At 54.0% G+C, this 23,165-nt stretch overlaps 1 protein-coding gene across 1 annotated transcript in view; it reads left to right on the top strand.

Moving 5' to 3' along the window:
• The window catches only part of LOC144676178 (insulin-like growth factor 1 receptor), a gene marked incomplete at its 5' end in the record, with an annotated part of 56,652 nt that overhangs the window by 32,820 nt on the left and 667 nt on the right, over nt 1–23,165 (top strand). The window contains 10 exons of the mRNA XM_078536673.1: nt 2,560–2,858; nt 5,056–5,192; nt 6,557–6,719; nt 8,491–8,599; nt 8,893–8,960; nt 11,835–12,064; nt 14,407–14,517; nt 17,073–17,232; nt 20,411–20,540; nt 21,528–21,662. Of these exons, the coding sequence (XP_078392799.1) occupies nt 2,560–2,858; nt 5,056–5,192; nt 6,557–6,719; nt 8,491–8,599; nt 8,893–8,960; nt 11,835–12,064; nt 14,407–14,517; nt 17,073–17,232; nt 20,411–20,540; nt 21,528–21,662 (1,542 nt within the window). The remainder of the gene's footprint in view (nt 1–2,559; nt 2,859–5,055; nt 5,193–6,556; nt 6,720–8,490; nt 8,600–8,892; nt 8,961–11,834; nt 12,065–14,406; nt 14,518–17,072; nt 17,233–20,410; nt 20,541–21,527; nt 21,663–23,165) is intronic.

A 23,165-nucleotide genomic window follows, 5' to 3' on the forward strand; every position in this document is an offset into this window, starting at 1 on the left:
CAAACCCAACTGCTTCGCTGATATGCTTCAGTGAAGGGAACCCAGAGTGCTTTCCCCATCTCGGACCACATGTCACTCCAGTCCCACTTGGTTGACCCTCAGTAGGTGTTAATGAGCTACAGTGTCCACATCCCACGAACTTATAAAAATATGGGTTGTGCAGCCAGAGGACCAGGAATGAAATCGTCACCTAGTAAGGGGCAGGAAGGACCCTAGTGGCCACCTTTGGTGCTGTATCATCTTATTATTCTAACAGTCTACAGAATCTATTTAAACAGCACATTGCAGCAAAACAGTCGACAGAATCTGTTTAAACAGTGCACTTACAGCAATGTACATTGTGTATTTAAACAGTGCACTATGGTGGATGAACTAAACAGGTATTTTGCTTCGGTCTTCACTATAGAGGAAAAAAGTAACATCCCAGAAATAGCTGTAAATCAGGAAATGGAAGGGAGGGAGGGACTTGGGAAAATTACAATCACCAGGTATTGAGCAAATTGTTGGTGGTGCAGTCTGACAAATCCCCAGGTCCGGATGGACTTCACCCTAGGGTCTTAAAAGAAGTGTTTAGTGAGATAGTTGATGCGTTGGTTTTAATTTTCCGAAAGTCCCTAGATTGGGGGAAGGTTCCATTAGATTGGAATATAGCAAATGTAACTCCATTATTTAAAAAGGGAGGGAGATAGAAAGCAAGAAACTATAGGCCAGTTAGCCTAACATCTGTCATAGGAAAAATGTTAGAAGTTATTATTAAAGATCTTATAACAGGGCACTTAGAAAAATTCAAGACAGAGTCAACATGGTTTTGTGAAAGGGAAATCACGTTTAACCAATTTATTGGAGTTCTTTGAAGGAGTCCCATGTGCTGTGGATAAAGGGGAACCGGTGGATGTGCTGTACTTAGATTTTCAGAAGGCATTTGATAAAGTGCCACATCAAAGATTATTGTGGAAAATAAAAGCTCATGGTGTAGGGGGTAACATATTGGCCTGGATAAAAGATTGGCTAGCTAACAGAAAACAGAGAATAGGCATAAATGGGTCTTTTCCTGGTTGGCAAGATGTTACGAATGGTGTGCCAGAGGGATCAGTGCTGGGACCTCAACTGTTTACAATTTATATAAATGACTTGGATGAAGGGACTGAAGGAATGGTTGCTAAATTTGCTGATGACAAAAAGATGGGTAGGAAAATAAATTGTGAAGAGGACATAAGGAGGCTACAAAGAGATATAGATAGGTTAAGTGAGTGGGCAAAGATCTGGCAAATGGGGTATAATGTGAGAAAATGTGAAATTTTCCATTTTGGCAGGAAGAGTAAAAGAGAAGCTTATTATCTAAATGGTGAGAGATTGCAGAACTCTGAGTGCAGAGGGATCTGGGTGTCCTAGTGCCTGAATCACAAAAGGTCAGTATGCAGGTACAGCAAGTAATTGGGAAAACAAATAGAATGTTATCATTTATTGGGAGGGGAATTGAATATAAAAGTAGGGAGGTTATGTTTCAGTTGTACAGGGCACTAGTGAGACCACATCTGGAGTATTGTATACAGTACTGGTCTCCTTATTTAAAGAAAGATGTAAATGCATTAGAAGCAGTTCAGAGAAGGTTTACCAGACTAATACCTGGAATGGGCGGGTTGTCTTATGAGGAAAGGTTGGACAGGCTGGGTTTGTATCCACTGGAGTTTAGAAGAGTAAGAGGCGACTTGATTGAAACCCTTAGGATACTGAGGGGTTTTGACAGAGTGGATGTGAGGAGGATGTTTCCTCTTTGAATATTTTTAAGGCAGAGCTAGATAGATTATTGATAAACAAGGGGGAGCGGGCGAAAGGTTTATGAGGGTAGGCATGAATGTGGGGTTGAGGTTACAATCAGATCAGCCATGATCTTATTGAATGGCGGAGCAGGCTTGAGGGGCCGAGGGGCCTACCCCACTCCTACTTCGTATGTACATTCATATGTTAGTACTATAACAGTCTACAGAGTCTATTTAAACAGTGCACTACAGCAAAACAATCTACAGAGTCTAACTAATTAGGGTACTACAGCAAACAGTCCATTTAAACAGTGCAGTACAGCAAAACAATCTACAGAGTCTAACTAGAGTACTACAGCAAACAGTCTACAGAGTCTATTTAAACAGTGCACTACAGCAAAACAACCTACAGAGTCTAACTAATTAGAGTACTGCAGCAAACAGTCTACAGATTCTATTTAAACAGTGCACTACAGCAAAACAATCTACAGAGTCTAACTAATTAGAGTACTGCAGCAGTCTACAGAGTCTATTTAAAAAGAGGCTCTAAGAACTGCCCTCATAACCAGAATGACAGCAATTTCTCCCAAAGAAAGCAGGAAAATGTAGTGAGTGGAGGGCGGTACCAGGATATATCTTGGCAGTGTGAAGTCGCGGAGAAACCGTGTGGCCGCCATGTTGCGATAGACCGGGTGGATAAACCATTTCCAATCTGGCCGGGTCTCCTGCTGTCTCTCGTGTTACGCGACGGCGAGCTGGCTCTTTGAACGTCGCGCCTCATGCTGTCTGCTCCCCGCAGGTCGTCACGGCAACGCAGGGGCGCCGAGGGGCTGGGCAACGAGACCACGCCGATGGCCAGCGCCTCGCCGCCGGAGCTCGGACTTAACCTGACGGGCGGGAACCGGTCGGCGTCCGAGGGGAAGCAGCACGTGGACTACCCCTACTTTGAGGACAAGGTGTTTAGCAAGGAGAGCATCGTCATCTCCAACCTCCGCCACTTCACGGAGTACCGCATCAACATACATGTCTGCAACCACGCCGCGCACAAGGTCGGCTGCAGTGCCGCTACCTTCGCCTTCGCTCGCACCATGCCCGAGGGTGAGTGACCACCAACGCCCCTCACCCCCACCCCCACCGTCCCCGGGAATCCACACTGGATTCCCCACACCGGGAGACCCTCTGCCCATTGTCAGTATGGGGTTCAATAGTCCTCACTCACCATCGCCCATTCCTAGTCCAGAGGATTTGAGTGCTCCTCCCTCTCCCTCTCCCTCTCCCTCTCTCTCTCTCTCACTCCATCCCAATTTTGGGCACCTGCCAATGGCTTGCCCGCAGTTCGGTGCCCGGGGCCCTCGGTGTGAGGGAAGTTGGCACTAAATTGAGAATGCAGCAACAGAATGCATTGACATAGCGCCTTTCAGGTGGTGAAACGTTGCAAGGCCCTTCGGGGGCATTAGACAAACAAAATTTAACACCGAGTCTCAAAAGGAGATTTGAGGGATAGGAGAGAGAGAGAGAGAGAGAGAGAGTGTGTGAGGGAGAGGGAGAGAAAGAGTGTGAAGGAGAGGGAGAGAAAGAGTGTGAGGGAGAGGGAGAGAGAGACTGTGAGTGAGAGGGAGAGAAAGAGTGTGAGGGAGAGGGAGAGAAAGAGTGTGAGGGAGAGAAAGAGTGTGAGGGAGAGAAAGAGTGTGAGGGAGAGGGAGAGAAAGAGTGTGAGGGAGAGGGAGAGAAAGAGTGTGAGGGAGAGAAAGAGTGTGAGGAAGAGAAAGAGTGTGAGGGAGAGGGAGAGAAAGAGTGTGAGGGAGAGGGAGAGAAAGAGTGTGAGAGAGAGTGGGAGAGGGAGAGAGAGTGGGAGAGAGAGAGAGAGTGGGAGAGAGAGAGAGACAGAGAGGGAGAGAGAGACAGAGAGGGAGAGAGAGTGGGAGCGAGAGAGAGAGAGTGGGAGAGAGAGAGAGACAGAGAGGGAGAGAGAGTGGGAGAGAGGGGGAGAGAGAAAGGTGGAGATTAAAGGGATAGGGAGGGGTGTAGGGACTGGAGGAGGTTGCAGAGATAGGGAGGGGTGTAGGGACTGGAGGAGGTTACAGAGATAGGGAGGGGTATAGGGACAGGAGGAGGTTACAAAGATAGGGAGGGGTGTAGGGACTGGAGGAGGTTACAGAGATAGGGAGGGGGTGTAGGGGTGGGGAAGGTTACAGAGATAGGGAGGGGTGTAGTGGCTGGAGGAGATTAAAGAGGTAGCGAGGGGTGTAGGGGCTGGAGGAGGTTACAGAGATAGGGAGGGGTGTAGGGGTGGGGAAGGTTACAGAGATAGGGAGGGGTGTAGTGGCTGGAGGAGATTAAAGAGATAGGGAGGGGTGTAGGGGCTGGAGGAGGTTGCAGAGATAGGGAGGGATGTAGGGTCTGGAGGAGGTTACAGAGATAGGGAGGGGTGTAGGAGCTGGAGGAGGTTACAGAGATAGGGAGGGGTGTAGGGGCTGGAGGAGGTTGCAGAGATAGGGAGGGGTGTAGGGTCTGGAGGAGGTTACAGAGATAGGGAGGGGTGTAGGGGCTGGAGGAGGTTGCAGAGATAGGGAGGGGTGTAGGGTCTGGAGGAGGTTACAGAGATAGGGAGGGGTGTAGTGGCTGGTAGAGGTTACAGAGATAGGGAGGGGTGTAGGGGCTGGAGGAGGTTACAGAGATAGGGAGGGGTATGGGGGCTGGAGGAGGTTACAGAGATAGGGAGAGGGTGTAGGGGTTGGAGGAGGTTACAGAGATAGGGAGGGGGTGTAGGGGCTGGAGGAGGTTACAGAGATAGGGAGGGGGTGTAGGGGTTGGAGGAGGTTACAGAGATAGGGAGTGGTGTAGGGACTGGAGGAGGTTACAGAGATAGGGAGGGACGAGGCCATGGAGGGATTTGTATACAAGGGGGTGAATGATAAAGTGGAGGTTTTGATGGACTAGGAGCCAGTGCGGGGTCAGGGAGCACAGGGGGTGATAGGTGAACGGGTCTTGGTACGAGTTTGGATAAAGGACAGCAGGGTTTTGGATGGGCTGAAGGTTCCAGAGGGAGGCGGATGGGAGGCCGGAAAGGAGCAAGTTGGAATGGTGGGAATGTGGAGGTGGTAATAAATCATAAGCAGAGGTTCTGTGGTTCAGAGAGAGGGGTGCCCTTCACCCAGCATGGCTGGTCAGACAATCCATCACCAAATGGGAGAAGGAACCTGCTGTGCCTGTTTGGGGGCTGGGATATAGGGGGAATGTGTACCTCAGTGAACTGTCGGACTCAGCCTCCATCCTCTACCTGTTTGCTCTCCAGCTCACGCTGACCATATCATCGGGAATGTCACGTGGGAGCTGGTAAACCACAACACCATCCTGCTGAAATGGCCGGAACCTGCCAATCCCAACGGACTCATCCTCAAATACGAGATCAAGTATGGTCGAGACAATGAGGTGAGACACCCCCTCCCTATCTCTGTAACCCCCTCCAGCACCTACACCCCTCCCTATCTCTGTAACCCCCTCCAGCCCCTACACCCCTCACTATCTCTGTAACCTCCTCCAGCCCCTACACCCCTCACTATCTCTGTAACCTCCTCCAGCCCCTACACCCCCTCCCTATCTCTGTAACCTCCTCCAGCCCCTACACCCCTCCCTATCTCTGTAACCTCCTCCAGCCCCTACACCCCTCCCTATCACTGTAACCTCCTCCGGCCCCTTCAAACATCCCTATCTCTGTAACCTCCTCCAGCCCCTACACCCCCTCCCTATCTCTGTAACCTCCTCCAGCCCCTACACCCCCTCCCTATCTCTGTAACCTCCTCCAGCCCCTACGACCCTCCCTATCTCTGTAACCTCCTCCAGCCCCTACGACCCTCCCTATCTCTGTAACCTCCTCCAGCCCCTACACCCCCTCCCTATCTCTGTAACCTCCTCCAGCCCCTACACCCCTCCCTATCTCTGTAACCTCCTCCAGCCCCTACACACCTCCCTATCTCTGTAACCTCCTCCAGCCCCTACACCCCTCCCTATCTCTGTAACCTCCTCCAGCCCCTACACCCCTCCCTATCACTGCAACCTCCTCTACCCCTACACCCCTCCCTATCTCTGTAACCTCCTCCAGCCCCTACACACCTCCCTATCTCTGTAACCTCCTCCAGCCCCTACACCCCTCCCTATCTCTGTAACCTCCTCCAGCCCCTACACCCCTCCCTATCTCTGTAACCTCCTCCAGCCCCTACACCCCTCCCTATCTCTGTAACCTCCTCCAGCCCCTACAACCCTCCCTATCACTGCAACCTCCTCTACCCCTACACACCTCCCTATCTCTGTAACCTCCTCCAGCCCCCTACACCCCTCCCTATCTCTGTAACCTCCTCCAGCCCCTACACCCCTCCCTATCTCTGTAACCTCCTCCAGCCCCTACACCCCTCCCTATCTCTGTAACCTCCTCCAGCCCCTACACCCCTCCCTACCTCTGTAACCTCCTCCAGCCCCCACACCCCTCCCTATCTCTGTAACCTCCTCCAGCCCCTACACCCCTTCCTATCTCTGTAACCTCCTCCAGCCCCTACACCCCTCCCTATCTCTGTAACCTCCTCCAGCCCCTACAACCTTCCAAGTTCCCTCCACCATTGGCGGCCGTGCCTTCAGCTGCCTGGGGGGCCCTGAGCTCTGGAATTCCCTCCCTCAACCTCTCCATCTCTCTCTCTTTCTCTCTATCTCTCTGTGTCTCCCTCCTTTATGATGCTGCCTGTTGCTGAGGGGTGAGACAGTGTGAAATGCTGACATCGTTGTCATATCTATGGCATTCCCAGGAATTCCACGAGTGTGTCCCAAGACACATTTACCAAAAATACGGAGGAGCCATGGTCAGCCGCTTACAGCCAGGCAACCATACAGCCACTGTCCACACCACCTCACTGGCTGGGAATGGGTCCTGGACTGATCCCATCTCCTTCTATATCCCAGACATCCCACGTGAGTACAGGCAGACTGCCAGAGCCAACTGACGTTCATGGGGATACACTGACCTGCATTCATTCATAATGGAGGGGGTCTTATAACTGAGAGTCTTATACTGAGGGTCAGTGTAACAGAGAGAGTGTTATAACTGAGAGTCTTATACTGAGGGTCAGTGTGAGAGAGAGAGTGTTATAACTTAGAGTCTTATACTGAGGGTCAGTGTGAGAGAGAGAGTGATATAACTGAGAGTCTTATACTGAGGGTCAGTGTAACAGAGAGAGTTTTATAACTGAGAGTCTTATACTGAGGGTCAGTGTGAGAGAGAGAGTGTTATAACTGAGAGTCTTATACTGAGGGTCAGTGTAACAGAGAGAGTGTTATAACTGAGAGTCTTATACTGAGGGTCAGTGTGAGAGAGAGAGTGTTATAACTGAGAGTCTTATACTGAGGGTCAGTGTGAGAGAGAGAGTGATATAACTGAGAGTCTTATACTGAGGGTCAGTGTAACAGAGAGAGTGTTATAACTGAGAGTCTTATACTGAGGGTCAGTGTGAGAGAGAGAGTGTTATAACTGAGAGTCTTATACTGAGGGTCAGTGTAACAGAGAGAGTGTTATAACTGAGAGTCTTATACTGAGGGTCAGTGTGAGAGAGAGAGTGTTATAACTGAGAATCTTATACTGAGGGTCAGTGTGAGAGAGAGTGTTATAACTGAGAGTCTTATACTGAGGGTCAGTGTAACAGAGAGAGTGTTATAACTGAGAGTCTTATACTGAGGGTCAGTGTAACAGAGAGAGTGTTATAACTGAGAGTCTTATACTGAGGGTCAGTGTGAGAGAGAGAGTGTTATAACTGAGAGTCTTATACTGAGGGTCAGTGTAACAGAGAGTGTTATAACTGAGAGTCTTATACTGAGGGTCAGTGTGAGAGAGAGAGTGTTATAACTGAGAGTCTTATACTGAGGGTCAGTGTGAGAGAGAGTGTTATAACTGAGAGTCTTATACTGAGGGTCAGTGTGAGAGAGAGAGTGTTATAACTGAGAGTCTTATACTGAGGGTCAGTGTGAGAGAGAGTGTTATAACTGAGAGTCTTATACTGAGGGTCAGTGTAACAGAGAGAGTGTTATAACTGAGAGTCTTATACTGAGGGTCAGTGTGAGAGAGAGAGTGTTATAACTGAGAATCTTATACTGAGGGTCAGTGTGAGAGAGAGAGTGTTATAACTGAGAGTCTTATACTGAGGGTCAGTGTAACAGAGAGAGTGTTATAACTGAGAGTCTTATACTGAGGGTCAGTGAGAGAGAGAGAGTGTTATAACTGAGAGTCTTATACTGAGGGTCAGTGAGAGAGAGAGTGTTATAACTGAGAGTCTTATACTGAGGGTCAGTGTGAGAGAGAGAGTGTTATAACTGAGAGTCTTATACTGAGGGTCAGTGTAACAGAGAGAGTGTTATAACTGAGAGTCTTATACTGAGGGTCAGTGAGAGAGAGAGTGTTATAACTGAGAGTCTTATACTGAGGGTCAGTGTGAGAGAGAGAGTGTTATAACTGAGAGTCTTATACTGAGGATCAATGTGAGAGAGAGTGTGTTATAACTGAGGGTGGGATTACAGAGGGTTTTATACTGGGCGCTTTGAGGTCTATATACAGAGACGGTGTGTGGTGAGGGTATAGGTGTTGGGGAGAGAGTGAGGTACGTTCGGGGTTCAGGTGGACGTGTGGTGGGGATGGGATGGTTGCCGAGGTCCCTAACAGTGAGGGTCCATCACTGTCTCCTCTGTGCCACAGCTGAGAAAAAGTATGAAGATTTCCTGCTGGTCCTGACCATGATGCCTGTCGTGGTGCTGCTGGCTATCCTGCTGCTCGGGGTCTTTGTCTACGTCTACAACAAGAAAAGGTGAGCGCTATCCCATATCGCCCGCCATTTCCGCTGGCTGTGTCTCTCTCCCCCCCCACCCCTGCCTCCCTCCCCCCACCCCTGCCTCCCTCCACCCACCCCTCCCTGGTGAAAATGGGCCTTGTTTGCCGGGAGCTCTGGTGTGAAAATTTCAGTCGGAGTTGACCTCCTGTTGAAGCCTCCGGGGTGCGACTGCTGCATTAAAGGTGCTATGTAAATGCAGCTTGTCGTTGTTTTTTTTTTTTTGACTCTCCCGGATTTGTGGTGACCCTTTTTGTTTCCCCCCCCGACAGAATCAATGGTTTCCTGAATGGCACACTGTACATGTCGGTGAACCCGGAATACTTCAACACCGCCGACAGTAAGTTACTGGCCCCCTGAGCCCTCCTGCATGGTATTTTGAGTATAGTTTTGGCTCGATCCCCTTTTCCTTTGTGTGCTCCGTACCTGCCCTGTAGATGGCGCCGCGACACACACTGAGGGTGCTGTACAGCACCAGGTGAGCGCGGGTACAAACTAAGGGCCACTCGGCCCCTCTGACCTGCCCTGCCATTCCATAAGACCATGGCTGATCCGATTGTAACCTCAACTCCACATTCTGCCTGCCCCCTTTGACCCCCTCCTGTTAGTCAAGAATCTTATCTACCCCAACCTTAAAAATATGAATTGACCTTGCCCCCACCGCTCTCTAAGGAAGAGAATTCCAAAGATTCACGACCCCCCCCGAGAGAAAAAAAATTCTTCCCATCCCCGTCTTCAATGGGAGACCCCCTCATTTTTAAACTGACTCCCCTGTTTCTAGTCTCTCCCACAAGGGGAAACATCCTCTCAACATCCACCCTGTCAAATCCCCTCAGGATCTTTTAATAAGATCGCCTCTCATTCTGCTAAACCCCAATGGACACAGACCCAACCTGTCCCACTTTTCCCCATCGGATAACCCCCTCGTCCCAGGAATCAGCCGAGTGAACCTTCTCTGAACTGCTTCTGTCGCATTTATATAACCTTTCTTAAATAAGACCAACACGGTGCACGATATTCCAGATGTGGTCTCACCAAGACCCTGTGCAGATGCAGTAAAACATCCCCGCTTTTATATCCCATTCCCCCTCGCAATAAACACCAACATCCCATCCACCTTCCTAATCTCTCGCTGCTCCTGCGCAATAACCTTTCCTGATCCATGTACCAGGACACCCAGATCCCTCTGTACCTCAGAGTTCTGCTCCATTTAAATAATATACTTCTTTTCTATTCTTCCTGCCAAAGTGGGCAAGTTCACATTTTATCCATTCACCTCCCAGGGGTTTTGTTTCCTTTATTCCTTCATGGGATGTGGGCAACACTGGCATTTGTTGCCCATCCCTAATTGCCCTCTTCAACTGAGTGGTCTTGCTCAGCCATTTCAGAGGGGGCAGTTAAGAGTCAACCACATGGCTGTGGGTCTGGAGTCACATGTAGGCCAGACCCGGGTAAGGATGGCAGATTTCCTTCCCTAAAGGGGCATTAGTGAACCAGATGGGTTTTTACGACAATCCATGATGGCTGCCATGGTTGCCATCACTGAGACTCGCTTTTCAATTCCAGATTTTATTGACTGAATTTTAATTCTATCAGCTGCCGTGGGGGGATTTGAACCCGTGCCCCCCAGAGCAGTAACCTCTGGGTTACTAGCCCAGTGACAGTACCTCTGGGCCACCGTCTCCCCCTTGCGTGTTTTTTACATGTGGCGGAGCTGACACTGAGACACACACACACACACACACACACGGGGCAGGATTCTCCCCTCATCGTCGGGGGGGTGGGGAGCCTGGGAGAGGCCCACAAGACTGACCAACCACTGCCCGCGATCGGGACCCGGCCACGATTTCAGACCCGGCTGACCAGCCAACGGGCAGCCAGCTTGGAACGCGGACAGGGACGTGTAAAACCAGCGTTAAAAACTTGTTTATTTATTTATTTATTGTCCACCTGTCGGGCGAGGTCTCGCCAAAAAAAATGCAAGAGTGCCGCCCGGTCCTGTCCGGCCCGTCCGCCAACCGGACACTCGGGCGGGCGGGGAAAAGCCCAATTTAATTCGGGCGCGCTGCCGTCTCTCTCTCTCTCTCTCTCTCTCTCGCACGAGTGTGCGTGTCGGGCGCTGAAAATCCTGCCCCCACCGGGGGAAGGGGAGCGAATCACTCCCCGTCTCCCTCTCTGTGTGGCTGAGTTTCCCCCAACTAGGCCCGAACCTATCGGCAGAGCCTCCTCTGGAGGGCCCGCTGGCCACACGCTTATCTTGGCTGCGCCAGTCCGGCCTGTAGTAAGCACAGAGCCCACCTAACAGCTCCGACCGAGGCGGAGGGGGGCACAGTTTGCTTGTTTATGCGGCCTTGGGCAGACCCCCAACTTGAAGCAGCTTCCTAGAGTTCAGTGCTCACCCCACCCGCCCATCCCACCCAGGTACCTCAGGAAGGACACGTCGACTCTTGGAGAGGACACAGTCCAGATTCCACAGCCCGGGATTGTCGCCGGGCAACGCGCTGGGGGCGGGGGAGGGACCCGGGTTCAAATCCTGGCCCCGGCGGATGGTGGGATTGGAGTCCGATTAAAAACGGGGAATTAAAAGCCTGAACGTGACCCCTGGCAACCATCACCGACTGTGGTTAAAAACCCCAACCGGTTCACTAATGCCCCCTTTAGGGAAGGGAAATCTGCCATCCTTACCCGGTCTGGCCTATGTCTGACTCTAAGGCCCACAGCAACGTTAGGGGTGGGCAATAAGTGCTGGCCTAGCCAGGGACTCCCACACAAAAGAAAACCAAATTAAATAAGAGTTTAAGTTATGAGGACAGGTCACACTTGAGTGTCGGAGATTAAGGGGCGGCCTAATCGAGGGGATGAGGATGATTATAAGTAGCCTGATATCTCCAGATGACAACAGGGGCAAATCGACAAGAGTCCTGGACTCTATTCTACCGGTCAGTAATAGGTATGGGGGTATCAACAAACACCACGTGTGGTCTTATCGTGGATAGACACACGAGGGAGAAAGGAATAGGAGGATATGGGGGTGGAGGGAGATGGTGGGGTGGGAGGAGGCTGGGGTCTGGAGCAGAAAGGCCCAGCACGGAGAGCGGAGGGGCCGAAGGGCCTGTGCGTCTGAGTTGTGGATTCTCTTTTAACGTCACTTCTTCCGATGTTTCTTCCCCCACCTCCCCCCCACCCCCCGCCCCCACTCCCTGTCCGGCCCCAGTGTACATCGCAGACGAGTGGGAGGTGCCCAGAGAGACCATCACCATCATCAAGGAGCTGGGCCAGGGCTCCTTCGGGATGGTGTACGAGGGGATGGCCAAGCTGGTGGTGAAGGGTGAGACACAGACCCGGGTGGCATTGAAGACGGTGAACGAGTCAGCCAGTCGGCGCGAGCGCATTGAGTTCCTGAAGGAGGCGTCGGTGATGAAAGCCTTCGACTGCTACCATGTGGTAATGGGATCGCTCCCCGCCCCCCCCCTCCAGCGTGTGTGTGGGTAGGGGGAGTGGGGTGGGGGGGGAAGGGAGCGCGGGGGGAGGTTGCTGGAGGTGCTCCCGCTAACATTCCCACAGGCCTGGGGCCTATCCACGCACCCAGACACAGGCCGGGATATTCCGGTGCCCCCCCCCCACTCCCTCCCCCACCCCCTCCCCAACCCCCACCCCCTCCCCCTCCCCCTCCCCACCCCCTCCCCCACCCCCTCCCCCAATCCCTCCCCCTCCCCCACACCCACCCCTCCCCCACCCCCTCCCCCTCCCCCACCCCCTCCCTCTCCCCTACCCCCTCCCCCTCCTCCACCCCACCCATCCCCCTCCCCACCCCCTCCCCCACCCCCTCCCCCTCCCCACCCCCTCCCCACCCCCTCCCCCACCGCCTCCCCCTCCCCCACCCCCTCCCCCTCCCCACCCCCTCCCCCACCCCCTCCCCCTCCCCCACCCCCTCCCTCTCCCCTACCCCCTCCCCCTCCTCCACCCCACCCATCCCCCTCCCCACCCCCTCCCCCACCCCCTCCCCCTCCCCACCCCCTCCCCACCCCCTCCCCCACCGCCTCCCCCTCCCCCACCCCCTCCCCCTCCCCACCCCCTCCCCCACCCCCTCCCCCTCCCCCACCCCCTCCCCCTCCCCCACCCCCACCCCCTCCCCCACCCCCTCCCCCACTCCCTCCCCCCTCCCCTCCCCCCTCCCCCTCCCCTCCCCCTCCCCCACCCCCTCCCCCACTCCCTCCCCCTCCCCTTCCCCCACCCCCACCCCGTCCCCCACCCCTCCCCCTCCCCCACCCCCTCCCCCACCCCCTCCCCCTCCCCCACCCCCAACCCCTCCCCCACCCCCTCCCCCTCCCCCACCCCCTCCCGCTCCCCCACTCCTCCCCCTCCCCACTCCCTCCCCCACTCCCTCTCCCTCCCCCTCCCCCTCCCCACCCCCACCCCTCCCCCTCCCCCACCCCCACCCCTCCCCCTCCCCCACTCCTCACCCCTCCCCCTCCCCCTCCCCCGCCGGACTGAGCCCCTTCCCCTCCCCCACCCCCATGTGGGCTTCACTGGCTGGGCCCAGCATTTATTGCCCGTCCCTAATTGCCCCCTTGAGAAGGTGGTGGGTGAGCTGCCTTCTTGAGCCGCTGCCGTCCCTGTGGTGTAGGTACACCCACCGTGCTGTTAGGGAGGGAGTTCCAGGATTTTGACCCAGCGACAGTGAAGGAACGGGCGATATATTTCCAAGTCGGGATGGTGAGGGGCTCGGAGGGGAACTTCCAGGTGGTGGTGTTCCCCATGTGTCTGCTGCCCTTGTCCTTCTAGATGGTAGAGGTCATGGGTTTGGAAGGTGCTGTTGAAGGAGCCTTGGTGAGTTGCTGCAGTGCATCTTGTAGATGGTACACACACTGCTGCTACTGTGCGTCGGTGGTGGAGGGAGTGAATGTTTGTGGATGGGGTGCCGATCAAGCGGGGCTGCTTTGTCCTGGATGGTGTTGAGCTTCTTGAGTGTTGTGGGAGCTGCACTCATCCAGGCAGCTCTACAGAAGCACTGAGGCCAATTGTGATTCCCCAAGCTGCAGACCCCAGTGGACTCAACTAACCAGCGATCTCCCCAGTGTGTGTGTGTGTGCATGTGTGCGTGTGTGTGTGTGTGTGTAGTGTGCATGTGCGTGTGTGTGTGTGTACACATGTGTGTGTGTGTGTGTGTGCATGTGTGCGTGTGTGTGTGTAGTGTGCATGTGCGTGTGTGTGTGTGTGTGTGTGCATGTGTGCGTGTGTGTGTGTGTGTGTAGTGTGCATGTGCGTGTGTGTGTGTGTACACGTGTGTGTGTGTGTGTGTGTGTGTGCATGTGCGTGTGTGTGTGTGTACACATGTGTATGTGTGTGTGTGTGTGTGCATGTGCGTGTGTGTGTGTACACGTGTGTATGTGTGTGTGTGTGTGCATGTGTGTGTGTACGTGTGTGTGTGTGTGTGTGCGCATGTGTATGTGTGTGTGTGTGTGTGTGTGCATGTGCGTGTGTCTGTGTGTACGTGTGTGTGTGTGTATATGTGTGTGTGCATCTCACAAACATACTAGGGCAGATACACCCACCATGCCTCTTGGAAACGTGCCTCCCACCCACCCCCAAGCTTCGCAAATGAACAATTCCACTGGATGGTGTCATGGGCTGGACAGCCAATCAGAGTTTCAGCTTATGACATCATGAATGGGCCAGTTCATTGACAGTGGGGGCGACGGGGGTGGGGGGCAGGGGGGTCAACATGGCTAAGATGTGAGTTCCAATTGGGTTCTTGACCAGATTTCTCTACTCTTTGGGTACAGGTGCGGTTGCTAGGGGTGGTCTCCAAGGGACAGCCCACTCTGGTCATCATGGAGCTCATGGCTCGAGGAGATCTCAAGAGCCACCTTCGCTCACTGCGTCTGGGCACTGAGGTACTGGCCCCTTCAACCCTCCGGCTGTATAACTCTCATCTAGAGGCTAAAATGGTAATGTGCTGGTTATGGTATTGGGCAAAGACTTTCCAAGTTCAAATCCTACAGGGACTAAGTTATGACAATGGTTCCAAACCTCTGCTTCGTTGGAACAAAAGATCTTCCATTTCTATGGCCCCTTCAGAATGTCCCAAAACACCTCACAGCCAACGAAAGACTCTCTGAAGGGTGCTCACCGCTGTCATGTAGGAAACGTGGCGCACAGCAAGATCCCACCAACAGCAATCTGATAATGCCCCAGGTCGTCAGTTTTTGATGATGTTGGTTGAGGGATAAATATCGGTCCCGGGACACTGGAGGGAACTCCCTCCCCACCCCCAATCTTCTTCCAATAGTGACCATGGGATCTTCATATCCACCTGAGAGGGCAGATGGGCGACTCAGTTTAATGTCTCATCCAAATGACGGCACCTCCGACAGTGCGGCGCTCCCTCAGTACTGACCCTCCCACAGTGCGGCACTCCCTCAGTACTGACCCTCCGACAGTGCGGCGCTCCCTCAGTACTGACCCTCCGACAGTGCGGCGCTCCCTCAGTACTGACCCTCCGACAGTGCGGCGCTCCTTCAGTACTGACCCTCCAACAGTGCGGCGCTCCCTCAGTACTGACCCTCCCACAGTGCGGCGCTCCCTCAGTACTGACCCTCCGACAGTGCAGCACTCCCTCAGTACTGACCCTCCGACAGTGCAGCACTCCCTCAGTACTGACCCTCCGACAGTGCGGCACTCCCTCAGTACTGACACTCCGACAGTGCAGCACTCCCTCAGTACTGACCCTCCGACAGTGCGGCTCTCCCTCAGTACTGACCCTCCGACAGTGCGGCTCTCGCTCAGTACCGACCCTCTGACAGTACGGCGCTCCCTCAGTACCAACCCTCCGACAGTGCGGCGCTCCCTCAGTACCGACCCTCCGACAGTGCGGCACTCCCTCAGTACTGACCCTCCGACAGTGCGGCGCTCCCTCAGTACTGACCCTCCGACAGTGCAGCACTCCCTCAGTACTGACCCTCCGACAGTGCGGCGCTCCCTCAGTACTGACCCTCCGACAGTGCGGCGCTCCCTCAGTACTGACCCTCCGACAGTGCGGCACTCCCTCAGTACCGACCCTCCGACAATGCGGCGCTCCCTCAGTACTGACCCTCTGACAGTGCGGCACTCCCTCAGTACCGACCCTCCGACAGTGCAGCACTCCCTCAGTACTGACCCTCCGACAGTGCGGCGCTCCCTCAGTACTGATCCTCCTACAGTGCGGCGCTCCCTCAGTACCGACCCACCGACAGTGCGGCGCTCCCTCAGTACTGACACTCCGACAGTGCGGCGCTCCCTCAGTACTGACCCTCCGACAGTGCGGCGCTCCCTCAGTACTGACCATCCGACAGTGCGGCACTCCCTGGTTACCGACCCTCCGACAGTGCGGCGCTCCCTCAGTACTGACCCTCCGACAGTGCGGCGCTCCCTCAGTACTGACCCTCCGACAGTGCGGCGCTCCCACAGTACTGACCCTCCGACAGTGCGGCGCTCCCTCAGTACTGACCCTCCGGCAGTGCGGCGCTCCCTCAGTACTGACCCTCCGACAGTGCGGCGCTCCCTCAGTACTGACCGTCCGACAGTGCGGCGCTCCCTCAGTACTGACCCTCCGACAGTGCGGCGCTCCCTCAGTACTGACCATCCGACAGTGCGGCACTCCCTCAGTACTGACCCTCCGACAGTGCGGCGCTCCCTCAGTACTGACCCTCTGACAGTGCGGCGCTCCCTCAGTACTGACCCTCTGACAGTGCGGCACTCCCTCAGTACTGACCCTCCGACAGTGCGGCGCTCCCTCAGTACTGACCCTCCGACAGTGCGGCACTCCCTCAGCACTGACCCTCCGACAGTGCGGCGCTCCCTCAGCACTGACCCTCCGAGAGAAAGTTTGTTTTATTCATTTACAGGATGTGTGCGTTACTGGCTGGGCCCAGCATTTATTGCCCCATCCCTAAATGCCCCTTGAGAAGGTGGTGGGTGAGCTGCCTTCTTGAGCCGCTGCAGTCCCTGTGGTGTAGGTACACCCACCGTGCTGTTAGGGAGGGAGTTCCAGGATTTTGACCCAGCGACAGTGAAGGAACGGCCGATATATTTCCAAGTCAGGATGGTGAGTGGCTTGGAGGGGAACTTCCAGGTGGTGGTGTTCCCCATGTGTCTGCTGCCCTTGTCCTTCCAGATGGTAGAGGTGGTGGGTTTGGAATTGCGATTGGGTTTTGGACACTGGGAGTGAGAAGGTTAAGGGTCGATTTGACCGAAGACTTTGAGATCAGGAAGGGATACAATGAGGTGAATACCGGGGAGGGGGTGAAATCGTTCCCTTTTTACCCCTCCCACGTGTACTGTACGTGTACAGGAGCTGACACTGAGACACGGCAACGTACAGGGGACGGACAATCTCAGCGCGGGGGCCGGGACGTTGAATTCGGCGTCGCCTGCGCGCCGATCTGATTCTCGCTTTCCCCCCTCCTGTCAGAATAACCAGGACGTCTCTCCGCCCACCCTGAGGGACATGATGCAGATGGCGGGCGAGATCGCTGATGGCATGGCCTACCTCAACGCCAAGAAGTTCGTACACCGCGACTTGGCGGCGCGAAACTGCATGGTCTCCGAGGATCTCACCGTCAAGATAGGAGGTGGGGCCCTCACTCCGACTGACTGGGTTACAACCCTCAGGAAAAGATCGAACAGGCCGCGGGCTCTTTTCTCTCGAAAGGAGGAGGCTGAGGGCGGGGGGGGCGGTGACCTGATCCAGGTCTTTCAAATTCTGAGAGGGGTTTCGATAGGGTCGACGGAGAGAAGATGTTTCCACTCGCGGTGGAGACCAGAACTAGGGGGGGGCTCATCAATACGAGAGAGTCACTAATAAATCCCATGGGGAATTCATGGAGAAACGTCTTTACCCAGAGAGTGGGGGAGAATGTGGGACTCGCTCCCACGGGGAGTGGGGAGAATGTGTGACTCGCTCCCACGGGGAGCGGGGAGAATGTGGGACTCGCTCCCGCGGGGAGCGGGGAGAATGTGGGACTCGCTCCCACGGGGAGCGGGGAGAATGTGGGACTCGCTCCCACGGGGAGCGGGGGGAATGTGGGACTCGCTCCCACGGGGAGTGGGGACAATGTGGGACTCGCTCCCACGGGGAGCGGGGAGAATGTGGGACTCGCTCCCACGGGGAGTGGTCAAGGCGAATCGCAGAGATGGATTGAAGGGGGGGGTGGAAGCTGGATAAACACACGAGGGAGAAAGGAATAGAAGGATATGGGGATGAGGGGAGATGAAGAGGGGGGCAGGAGGAGGCTCGTGTGGAGCAGAAACACCAGCACGGAGCAGAGGGGCTGAATGGCCTGTTTCTGTGCTGTGGATTCTCTATAGTAATAAGTGGTTGATTAATCGCAGTAATGAGTCTCCGTCAGTTGAGAACAGGACAGGACACGTGGTGAAGAAACCCCCGGGTGAACAGCTTTGACAACTACAGGCCCAAAGTCACCTGTTCCTGACAAAAGACATCAATAACCTGCATTTATATAGCACCTACAACATAGTAAAACATTCCGAAATGCTTCACAGGAGCAGGTATCAGTGTGATAGTCACAATATATCTATCAATGATTTTGATGAGGGAACCAGATGTAATATTTCCAAGTTTGCAGACGACACAAAACTTGGTGGGAATGTGAGCGATGAGGAGGATGTTAAGAGGCTTCAAGGCGATTTAGATTTCATGGCTGAGTGGGAAAAATACATGGCAGACGGAGTATAACGTGGTTATGAGTGTGAAGTTATCCACTTCAATAGGAAAAACAGAATGGCAGTGTATTATTTAAATGGGTGATAGATTGGGAAATGTTGATGTACAAAGGGACCTGGGTGTCCTTGTACACCAATCACTGTAAGCAAGTATGCAGGTACAGCCAGCAGTTAAGAAGGCAAATGGTATGTTGGCCTTCATTGCGAGAGGACTTGAGTACAGGAGCAAGGATGTCTTACTGCAGCTGTACAGGGCCTTGGTGAGACCACACCTGGAGTATTGTGCGCAGTTTTGGTCTCCTTACCTAAGAAAGGATACACTTGCCATAGAGGGAGTGAAGCAAAGGTTCACCAGACTGATTCCTGGGATGGCAGGATTGTCGTATGAGGAGAGATTGGGCCGACTAGGCCCTGTGTTCACTGGAGTTTAGAAGAATGAGAGGGGATCTCATTGAAATGTATAAAATTCTGACAGGGCTGGACAGACTAGATGCAGGGATGATGTTTCCTCTGGGCTGGGGGGGGTCTAGAACAAGGGGTCACAGTCTCAGGATACGAGATAGGCCATTTAGGACTGAGATGAGGAGAAACTTCTTCACTCAGAGGGTGGTGAACCTGTGGAATTCTCTACCACAGAGGCTGTGGAGGCCAAGTCACTGAATATATTTAAGAAGGAAATAGATAGATTTCTGGACTCTAAAGGCATCAATGGGTATGGGGAGAGAGTGGGAGTGTGGTGTTGAGATAGAGGATCAGCCATGATCACATTGAATGGCGGAGCAGACTCGAAGGGCCGAATGGCCTACTCCTGCTCCTGTTTTGCTATGTTTCTAGACAGCGAGCCACATCAGGAGATATTAGGGAGAGGTGATGAAAGGTTGGTCAAAGAGGTCAGTTTTGAGGAGTATCTTAAAGAGGGGAGAGAGAGAGAGATGGGTGGAGAGGTTTAGGGAGGGAATTCAAGAGCTTAGGGCCCCAGGCAGCTGAAGGCACGGCCGCCAATGGTGAAGGGATGGGTGTAGGGGGCTGGAGGAGGTTACAGAGATAGGGAGGGGTGTAGGGGGCTGGAGGAGGTTACAGAGATAGAGAGGGGTGTAGGGGCTGAAGGAGGTTACAGAGATAGGGAGGGGTGTAGGGGCTGGAGGAGGTTACAGAGATAGGGAGGGGTGTAGGGGCTGGAGGAGGTTACAGAGATAGGGAGGGGTATGGAGTATTGATGCAGTTACAGACATAGGCGATAGGGGCTGGAGGAGGTGAAAATGATGTGGGGTGGGTGATGAGACTGTGGAGGGATTTTAGCACAAGGGGGAGATAAGTGTTCAACTAGAATCGAGGTAATCTATGCTCACACTCAGAGATCAGCACTCACACTAAGGGAAGGTATGTGTGGGTAGCATTGGCGCTCACCACTGACCATCCGAGAATGCGGCGCTCCCTCAGTACTGACCCTCCGACAGTGCGGCGCTCCCTCAGTACTGACCCTCCAACAGTGCGGCGCTCCCTCAGTACTGACCCTCCGACAGTGCGGCACTCCCTCACCACTGACCCTCCGAGAATGCGGCGCTCCCACAGTACTGACCCTCCGACAGTGCGGCGCTCCCTCAGCACTGACCCTCCGACAGTGCGTCGCTCCCTCAGCACTGACCCTCCCACAGTGCGGCGCTCCCTCAGTACTGACCCTCCCACAGTGCGGCGCTCCCTCAGTACTGACCCTCCGACAGTACGGCGCTCCCTCAGTACTGACCCTCCGACAGTGCGGCGCTCCCTCAGTACTGACCCTCCGACAGTGCGGCGCTCCCTCAGTACTGACCCTCCGACAGTGCGGCACTCCCTCAGTACTGACCCTCCAACAGTGCGGCGCTCCCTCAGTACTGACCCTCCGACAGTGCGGCACTCCCTCAGTACTGGCACTAGGTGCATCAACCTGGATTCTGTGCTCAGGACTCTGTAGGGTGTTCTCGAACCGACCACCTTGTGACTCGGACCTGAGAGACCTTCCCTTTCAGAAACAGCAAGCGCACAATCTTACAAAGAATTAACTCTCTTCCCATCCTCAATACCTTACAGATTTTGGAATGACTAGAGATATATATGAGACGGATTATTATCGGAAAGGAGGTAAAGGGCTGCTGCCAGTCCGCTGGATGTCCCCAGAGTCTCTGAAAGATGGGATCTTCAGTCCACACACTGATGTTTGGTAAGACTTTCAATTGGTATCCAATCAGTTTGGTAATATTTGGAACACACTGGGAGCTGCGTATTCTGGTTAGAAGTTGCCGATTATAATCATTTCAGGTCCAGAAATACTGGAAGAGGGACGGACCCCATTTAGAAGCACAAACATACAATCCCAACGTACCCCAACCCCTTCCCATTCACTCCCATTGTACACAATCCCAATGGACCCCAACCCCTTCCCATTCACTCCCATTGTACACAATCCCAATGGACCCCAACCCCTTCCCATTCACTCCCATTGTACACAGTCCCAATGGATCCAAACCCCTTCCCATTCACTCCCATTGTACACAATCCCAATGGACCCCAACCCTTTACCATTCACTCCCATTCTACACAATCCCAATGGACCCCAACCCCTTCCCAATCACTCCCACTGTACACAATCCCAATGGATCCAAACCCCTTCCCATTCACTCCCATTGTACACAATCCCAATGGACCCCAACCCTTTACCATTCACTCCCATTGTACACAATCCCAATGGACTCAAACCCCTTCCCATTCACTCCCACTGTACACAATCCCAATGGACCCAAACCCCTTCCCATTCACTCCCATTGTACACAATCCCAATGGACTCAAACCCCTTCCCATTCACTCCCATTGTACACAATCCCAATGGACCCAAACCCCTTCCCATTCACTCCCATTGTACACAATCCCAATGGACCCAAACCCCTTCCCATTCACTCCCATTGTACACAATCCCAATGGACCCAAACCCATACTGGAATCCTTTTTAAAGGACTTATGAAGTTGTAGAATGACGTACCCATCTTCTGGCTGTAGGTTAGGCTGATGTTGGTCCACATTGAGTTTCCACCATCGGGGTGTGGGCAGAGTTAACACTCGGAGCTGTTGTTATTGAGTCGATGTGAGGGGAGGGTGGAGGGACAGAGACCCCCTTGATGCTCGCTCTAACTCTAATGTGCTGCTCTTTCAGGTCATTCGGAGTGGTCCTCTGGGAAATAGCAACACTGGCTGAGCAACCCTACCAAGGAATGTCCAACGAGCAGGTCCTCCGCTTTGTCATGAACAACGGCATCTTGGAGAAACCGGAGAACTGTCCGGACAAACTGTAAGACCCTCCGTCTGCCCTCCCTCAGCCCCCAGACTGAACGACCCTCCCTATCCCCTCCCACAGCCTCCAAACTGTACGACCCTCCACCTGCCATCCCTCAGCTCCCGGACTGAACGACCCTCCCTATCCCCTCCCACAGCCTCCAAACTGTACCACCCTCCACCTGCCCCCCCTCAGCCCCCAGACTGAACGACCCTCCCTATCCCCTCCTTTAGCCTCCAAACTGTACGACCCTCCACCTGCCCTCCCTCAGCCCCCAGACTGAACGACCCTCCCTATCCCCTCCCTTAGCCTCCAAACTGTACGACCCTCCCTCTCACCTCCCTCAGTTTCCAGACTGTAGGATGGGGAACGCCTCCTCCCCCGCCAACTTCAGTCCCCAAACTGGGGGAGCCCCCTCTCCCCCTCAGTCTCCCCTCGAGCTGTAACATGGTCTCTGTCCTGAGTCTTGCCTTTCCCCCAGCTTGGCCTGAGCAGTTCATGCCTCCATCACTGGCTGTCATCGTCTCACTCTCACCAACAATGCTACTGCCACATCCTCTGAACCTTGGTCCTTCAGTTAGGCTTCCCTCCCCAATGCCTCCACCTCCCTGGACAGCCGCAGCTTCACAGAGAGATAATATATCCCCGCTGACCCACATTCACCGGACTCGGCCGCTCAGACTCATTCTGGGTGTTCGGGATTGTGGAACCTTAACTGAGACTATTCCAGACCCGACCCGATTTCAAAATACAGGATTTCAGTGGGACCCTCCCACTGTGTGTTTGATGGGGACGGTGTAGAGGGAGCTTTACTCTGTATCTAACCCCGTGCTGTACCTGTCCTGGGAGTGTTTGATGGGGACGGTGTAGAGGGAGCTTTACTCTGTATCTAACCCCGTGCTGTACCTGTCCTGGGAGTGTTTGATGGGGACGGTGTAGAGGGAGCTTTACTCTGTATCTAACCCCGTGCTGTACCTGTCCTGGAAGTGTTTGATGGGGACAGTGTAGAAGGAGTTTACTCTGTATCTAACTCCGTGCTGTACCTGTCCTGGGAGTGTTTGATGGGGACGGTGTAGAGGGAGCTTTACTCTGTATCTAACCCCGTGCTGTTCCTGTCCTGGGAGTGTTTGATGGGGACAGTGTAGAAGGAGTTTACTCTGTATCTAACCCCGTGCTGTACCTGTCCCTGGGAGTGTTTGATGGGGACAGTGTAGAGGGAGCTTTACTCTGTATCTAACCCCGTGCTGTACCTGTCCCTGGGGGTGTTTGATGGGGACAGTGTAGAAGGAGTTTACTCTGTATCTAACCCCGTGCTGTACCTGTCCTGGGAGTGTTTGATGGGGACAGTGTAGAAGGAGTTTACTCTGTATCTAACTCCGTGCTGTACCTGTCCTGGGAGTGTTTGATGGGGACGGTGTAGAGGGAGCTTTACTCTGTATCTAACCCCGTGCTGTACCTGTCCTGGGAGTGTTTGATGGGGACGGTGTAGATGGAGCTTTACTCTGTATCTAACCCCGT

This window comes from Cetorhinus maximus, unplaced genomic scaffold, assembly GCF_964194155.1.
Source record: "Cetorhinus maximus unplaced genomic scaffold, sCetMax3.hap1.1 HAP1_SCAFFOLD_1405, whole genome shotgun sequence".
NCBI classification, from domain to species: Eukaryota; Metazoa; Chordata; class Chondrichthyes; order Lamniformes; family Cetorhinidae; genus Cetorhinus; species Cetorhinus maximus.